The 7,216-nt window shown below is 42.3% G+C and overlaps 1 protein-coding gene across 1 annotated transcript; it reads right to left on the bottom strand.

The window, feature by feature from the left end:
- Positions 1-3,220: 3,220 nt before the first annotated feature.
- LOC105044209 (cyclin-dependent kinase inhibitor 4) lies at positions 3,221-7,008 on the bottom strand. Its single transcript, XM_010922029.4, has 3 exons — positions 6,527-7,008; positions 3,884-4,087; positions 3,221-3,598 (listed from the first exon to the last, which is right to left on the bottom strand). The coding sequence occupies exons 1-3, from the start codon at positions 6,868-6,870 to the stop codon at positions 3,529-3,531; spliced, it is 618 nt and encodes a 205-aa protein (XP_010920331.1). The 5' UTR covers positions 6,871-7,008; the 3' UTR covers positions 3,221-3,528.
- Between the last annotated feature and the right edge of the window lie 208 nt (positions 7,009-7,216).

Below are 7,216 nucleotides of genomic sequence, written 5' to 3'. Positions count from 1 at the left end.
AGGGGACCTTGAGGTCCCCTCGTTGGGTGGCCGGCCGGCGTGGGGCGGCCGTCGGTAGGAGGGGGGTCACTCGCCGATAAGAAGAGGGCCAAACCGGTGGTCGGCGGTGACCACCGGCACTGGTAATCCATGAAAAACGGTAAAAAATGAATGTTACTTCCGCAACAAAATTTGGCGACTCCGGTCGCCGGCGAACGTGCACATCGGCACGGGAAGGAAGGGGGAGAAGAGAGGAAGGGGAGGAGGCTTACCTCCGTCGCCGGTGAAGCTTTTCTGGCGAGAAATTGGATGGCACAGTGACGGATCTGCGTGAGGAATTTCCGACGATTGCCACCGTTTTGCCCCGAGATTTCTCGATGAGAGAAGAGAGGAGGGTTCTCCTCCTTAAATAGAGCCGGAGGGAACTCGTCTCCGACTCTGATTGGGAGCCGGCGAGAGGAGGAAGACTCCCTTCGGGAGTCTTCTCCCCTGTTTTCTATTTTTTTTTTTTTTTTCGTTTGGGCTGACTGGGTTATCACACCAACAATTTCAATAAATCTTCAGAAGAAATTTCCCTTTTTTTTAAAAAAAAAACTTGACTATGATTTATGACTCCGATCTCATCTTCAGGTTCGAGAAGTTGCTTGTTTGTTGATCCTTCTTTTAAGCAGCAGATGTTGCACCAAAGTCTCAATGGCTATTCCTTGCCTGTCACCTTGTAGTACTACCATATTAACTACAGCTTACATGATCTGATCAACCTAATACTCTGTTCTGTTGACCTTTCTTTGCCCGTTTATTCTCCTTTATCAAGCTTAACGCTTCGTTTCTGCTGCTGTTGGAATCAGTTAGTGATGACAATCTCAGGTTTTGAGGTGTTACCTTTTGCGAACTGAAGGCATGTAACGTGAAGAGGAATCATTCATATACTTATTTCGGTACCATGATAATGTGTTATGTAACCATTCTGCTCGTGGCAATCACATGATTGTAGTGAAGATTGTAAAGCAATTCTCTTCGCTTATACTTAATTTAAAGGACTTGTTTCACACACATGGTTGGTAGTCATTGTGTAATGATGGTCTAATCCTTCGTGCAGGAGCACAGAAAATGAGAGGAAATACTCAAGAAAGTTACTTTCTATTATGGTTTCTTTTATTTATTGAATAAGTGCTCAGGGATGTGAAGACTCTTCAATACAACAATAGACACCCTTCTCCACAAGTCAATTCCCACAATATTAACTTTGCGACAGGATAATAGCACATGCAGCTACAGGATATTACAGAAAAGAAAAGACAAGACTACATATTGCTGGTGATATATATGACTTCCCTGGCTCAGGGGAGATTAGGACTGGCTAATATAGGGTTGGAATGTCTAGGGTAGTTAATTGGGCAATCAAAATTAGCTTTTATGCTACTTTAGTGCATAGGTTATTGTGGGCTACACAACAGATAGCAGCCCATCCCAATAATGGGCTCCAGGGTTAGGCACAAGAAGGACCCCCTCGTTCCTCTGCCTCAAATGGACGCCTGGGTGTTTGTTTCAGACCATATAAAGATTTCTTCAATCAAAATTAGATACTGATGGAAAGTCCAATGGGGCTTTAAGAGATAAGGACTCCAGCAGTAAAAAAGACTCGCTCTCGGCGAAATAGCCGGAATGAATCTCTCCGACTAGCACGAGGGACCGCATGATGTGAAACATGCCATTTAACATAAACTGATCAACACTATCTGTGGTCAGCAGGTTCTTAAACCCATCAACTTGGTAAATGCCAGCAGAAATGACTCCATCTAGGGTACCCAATGAAGATAGTTTGGAGAACAGAAATTACATACAAGACAAAACATCTAAAGATGTCTTACAAAAAAATCAAATATTCAAGCAGAACTGAACCCATCTAAGCTACCAAAGGAAAATAATTTGGAGAACAGGAACTCCATACAAAGAAAGAAACAAAGAGTGTCAGATATTCAAAGAAAGAAATAAACCTAAGGACTGGCTGGCTGAAAGAGTGGAAGGACTCAGAAGGCAGCTTCACAGAGGAAGTTTTTAATTAGTGATGCAAGATCTAATACTTCTAGTGAAATAGAACAGATGATCGGCTACCTTTTTGCTCCAAAAAAAAAGTGGGGAGAGAACGGTGTCTCATGACCGAGGACCTATCAATGATCATTAAGTTTGAAATAACTTCAAATACATGGGCATGCGGAGAAGATGATAATTGTATTGATAGTACCGAAAATTAATGCCATGCAGACATGCACAAAAACTCCTGCTGCTAGCTTTATGGGTAGATGGCATCTGAAACATTCGCAAGGCCCAACCAGTTGATGGATTCAAGTTTTGACCACTCATTTGCAGTACCAGGCTGACGAAGAGCTTGAGGTTTGGCAAGCAAAGAACTTTTGAAACCATCTACCAATAAAAGACTTTGGAATCCAACGTAGTGATGAAAAGTCTCATGGGATCCTTAGACGTCAAAAGCAAACCCAAAAGCACAGAAACAGGAGCCCCAAACAAACTGACATAGTGGCATCCGAAAATAATTAAATCACTCTTCCATTCCTTGCTTGGCGTCAGGGAGTGTTTCACATTGTCACCAGGTGGTGGTCAACCAACCACCTTGCCACCAGGAAATAAAAGCCATGATCAAACTTTTCTTTCCATGCACTACGAATGGGATAATGAACGGTATCCAACGAGTATAGTCTTGAACGGACAGCTTTAAGAAGGTAACCTGCAGCCTTTAATATCACGAATAATAAAAAAAAATCAAACGCACTACAGGAGACACACCTTGATGAGCCAAGATGGACCAGTGGTGAAAAAGAAGGGTGCTGCCACTTACCACCAGTTCAAACACCAGAGAGTAAATCCACAGAATCATCAAACAGTAGAAAGTACAACGGGAGTAATCTCGTATAGTGAAAGATCTTTCACTAGCTACAGTAGAAACAAAGAACACCTTAAACACCGACAGAAACAAGTACCTACAGTAGAAACAAAACACAGCTCAAACCTCCGGCAGAATTCAGGCATTCACCAAGGTACGAGGCATTACATGGAAAGATACAATCCAAGAAGAGATGTTTCAGGAGTAGAATACAAGGGCAAATGGGTCACTTTATTTCCCAATGAGCTTTTCAGGTCCATCAGCAGCAGTATTGACAAAATACAAGATCAGATGCAGCATTGTATACCTCCTACCCAACAAAAGAGCCTAATACATAACTGGTTCTATCAAGGAAAACTATAAAAAAGATTGACCCTACTTTTTTCCCCTCTGCATGATCTGTTAGTTGTACTGAGTCTGAACCTGCGGGTTTTTCTCTAGATGTAGCTCATCAGCTCCATATGGGTTACAGACCATTAGAGACTGCAAACTATCTTTGGCACTACTGGTTTTTTTACAACATAAAAGAAAGGGCAGTGATACCCGCCACCACCAGTGCTGCAGCACCGCCCTCATTGAAAACCCTGGGCAGAGATCAATGGAGAAGCTGCAGGAAATGAAGCAGCACCAAGATGGAGATCTGCTATCTACGAGTCCAGTTCCACCCATTCATACCGGCCGGGGAGTGGGTGGTCATTCACTGGATCAAAGTTGTACCTACAGAAGGGATTGAAACAACCAAAACAAAGATTGTGAGTCACCGATAAAACTGATATACTTCATATCATCATCTATCTTCCAAAATTGCTCTCTCTGATCAAATTATGCCCAATGCCTACTTAAGGCCAATAGGACATGCTGATGCTTATACATGTGAGCTTTAGCCTAAAAGCTCATTCATCAACCTGTCCTTTTGATTCAGATTCTGCTCTTGTTGCACAGGATAGCCATAAGCTTAGTGAAGAATAATATCACAAAAGTAGAGAACCAAGGAATGTATACTTCTCTATAAATATTCGTTGTTGTCGCAGCTCAGCCCCAGCAAAAAATTCTTCCATCTCATGTGCAGTTGGGATGTTCCTGCGCATAGAATTGTGCATTCTCCGATTGGTGGCAGTTGAGCTGGTAGGTCTCGTTGTAGAGCCAGGAGTTCCTATGGTTTCTGAATCCCTTATCAAACTGCAGGGCGTGGTCTCCCTGACACTCCTGCATCAAGTAATAGCACAAAAAACCCTTATCACATCACTGCTATGTGGTTGTCCGCATGTAAAATCTACATTTCTTCACCATCCCCCAAAATATAGGTTTTGAAAGAGAAAAAAGGAACCCGGGGTGGAATTAACAGTACTCGGTACACAGTTTATTGAACTTAGAGAAGTATAGTTCTAGTAGTTTAAAGACAGCTAAATCAGCCTGAATAATCAGGCTTAATGACAAAAAGAGACCAGAAACATTTCTCAAGTTTTACCGCAGAGAAGAATAGCCTTATTAAAAGTTTTCCCCAGTTTATGCACTTGTAACTAAAGAAGGCAACAAAAACCACTAAGAGCTCCGAGTCACATGGGTAAGTCAGAAAATGAAATACGCAAAACTTAAAGACTCTTCACATTTAAATCATATCAGACAACCACCTAAATGAGCCAACAGATACTGGTTCATGCTTCTGACAATGGTTGTCTGTCTACCATGAGCAAGAGCCCTCCGATCATGGCCACAAAAATTTAAACTAAAATCACACGTGCTTGGACCAGCTCTCCATTTATCAACAATATGATATCACTTCAAAAAAAAAAAAAAAAAAATCCGACAACATCACAAGAAAAAAAAAGAAAGATCTTTAACCTACAAACATAATCACTAATACCATAGGTGATGAAGTGTCTCAGCAACCTACAAGCAGCTTGAGAAACCAGAATGATCTCAATAAATGAAGATTGCTGACTTTGCTCCTATTAATTTTCTTAACCTGTTCTTCAGTGTCGCATGTACCGACGCATGGCACATGCAGCAAATACGGCGACATACCGCCAGAGGATGGTCCCGGCGTGCCTTCATTTTTAAACAAAACAAGATTTGAACAGAGGAAGGCCATAAAAAGGTATTCTGTGCAGATACTTGGTACAAATGCATTAATTCTTTCAGCTTTATGGTTCCCCCAAACTGTGAAGATTAAACAGCCAACTTTTGTCAAAGGCCGCATGTAGTAACAAAATAGCCCTCCGAGTTGAGTGCGATAACAAGGCCCACTAAATCCACTTCGTTTTATTCGGTTATTTGCAAAGGCGCGAAATGACCCAGAACCATCAAGTCTTCCACCGACTTCAAGCATTAGGAGAAAGAGGGGAAAATCATAGAACTAGAATAACATCTAAATATCAGAAAGTCGCTCAAGTTTCCCATAGAAAATAAGCAAAATACGAGATTTTAGTTTGGTAAACCAAGTTATATGGACAAAAAAGTTCCATTAGACTAAGTTTATTTGCACACACTCTAGAAAACCTCTTAAGAAGGAAGCATGAAGTCATCAAGTTCCAAGTTCTGGCCTTGCCAGACAATGGAAAAACCACTCGCAAGCCTAGGTGATCATCAAAGGAGAAGGGCCCATCCAGCACTCAAGTCATAGAACAAGAGGAGAATCCCCTTATATAATAAATCAAGTGATAATAGAAGAGCATGACGGAAGATGGACCGAGCCATAAGTTACATGTATGCAGTAATCATGCTCCAAAAACCAGACAGAAGAACCACCAAAATGAAAGTGAAAGAAGCAAAGAAACCAAAAGTCAGAGATTCTACAGTCATACAAACATGGTACCAACGCTTCACCAACACAAATATGATCTCATTAAAGATGAGATTTTGAGGGCTCCAACCTTAGAAAACAGGCCTGAGAACCAAAAGAAGAAAAAGGGAGAGAGAAAAACTAAACCTACCTGTGCATTAGAAATTTTTCAACAATATAAAGAACTTTTGGTGAGAGAGACTGAACATTCATATCATGTCCAAAGGTCTCAACAGCCACCAAATCATACAGTAAAAAATTAATAGAAAGTAAGCCTTTTTAAATTAGACATGGTAAAGCCTGGCACCAGCACAACAAAAGGAGAATCCAATGCATGAATAGAAGAAAATTTTCAAAGATGAAAACCCGAACCTAAAACCCTAGAACAGGTTTTTTTTACTCTTTTTTTTTTTTTTTTTAAGTGCTCCAAAACATGAAAGAGATGAGATATAGATTTTTTTAAAAAAATAGAGCTCTTTAGCAGAAAGAAGCATGAAGGCAAAGCATGACTAAGATCAAAAGACATGTTTCAAACCCCAAGATCTTTTTTTTTTTTTTTAAGCATGCAATGGATAAGTGACACAGAGTCTCTCTCTCTCCCTCGAAACCCGGAAAAATAGAAATTTTAGAAAAAGGGGAAACTAAAATTGGGGGTATCCAACCCTGTGCATGGTGATTAAAACAAAAAAAGAAATGATTCATCAAGAATGGTGATTAAAACAAAAAAGAAATGATTCATCGAGACTGCGAAATCCCACAATAGATTTTTTGAAGGAGAAACAATCCTTAGCAATAGACCAAGAGACAGAAACCCTAAAGCAAAGAAGCCCGATTTCGCAAGCAAGAAGTAGAACGAAACCCACCTGTCCCTTGCTTCGGCCTCGAGAACATTCTCCCCGGACGACACCTCGGCCTCCGGCATGCCCTTGTCGGAGTCGGGGAGCGATGCGGTATTCGCCTCTTTGGTTCGATGGTGGGGCGGGTTGGGCTTGGCCGGGGACCCTTTGGGGGCGAGTGGCGGTGGCTTCTCGAGGCGGCGGCTGCGGAGCTCGAGGTAGGAGGAGGAGTCCGGCGGCGGGGAGGGCTTCTGGAGGCGCTGGAGTGCGAGGGTGCGGGCGCGGGTGCGGACGCCGAGAGAGGACTGGGCGGAGACCTCCATCACCGCCACCTCCCCCAACACCTTCGCCTTCCTCATATACTTGCCCATGCCTATCTCTATCTCCTCCCAAGCTCTCCCACGAACGCTTTTAGAGAGAGAGAGAGAGCGGGAGAGGGAAAGGAAACGAGGGAAAAGGTGGAGGGAAGCAGGAGAAGAAGAGAGAGAGAGGAGTGCTTAGGTAAGAGAGAGAGAGAAAGAGGGGGGAGGGTTTCTGATTGTATTTGTAGTGGGGGAGAGTGATTGCGGTGTGCTGGTGGGGAGAAGACCGTGTACTTTCAATGTATCGAGGAGGAGATATTTTGGGGAGAAATTGAATGGTGGGAAGAATTGGAGGAGAATCAAGGAGATAAGAGAAGGGTTTTTCTATTTAAAAAATAAGAAAGTAATTATTATA

The sequence above is a fragment of the Elaeis guineensis genome, chromosome 4, assembly GCF_000442705.2.
Source record: "Elaeis guineensis isolate ETL-2024a chromosome 4, EG11, whole genome shotgun sequence".
NCBI lineage: Eukaryota > Viridiplantae > Streptophyta > Magnoliopsida > Arecales > Arecaceae > Elaeis > Elaeis guineensis.
This window is presented reverse-complemented; position numbering and strand designations above follow the sequence as displayed.

What these genes read in the sequence shown, in the direction of transcription:
- LOC105044209 (XM_010922029.4), bottom strand. Translation starts at nt 6,870, where the DNA reads ATGGGCAAGTATATGAGGAAGGCGAAGGTGTTGGGGGAGGTGGCGGTG. An exon ending in GAGGCCGAAGCAAGGGACAG is followed by an intron (nt 4,088 to 6,526) that starts GTGGGTTTCGTT and finishes TACTTGATGCAG; the next exon opens with GAGTGTCAGGGAGACCACGC. An exon ending in CAACGAATATTTATAGAGAA is followed by an intron (nt 3,599 to 3,883) that starts GTATACATTCCT and finishes TCCCTTCTGTAG; the next exon opens with GTACAACTTTGATCCAGTGA.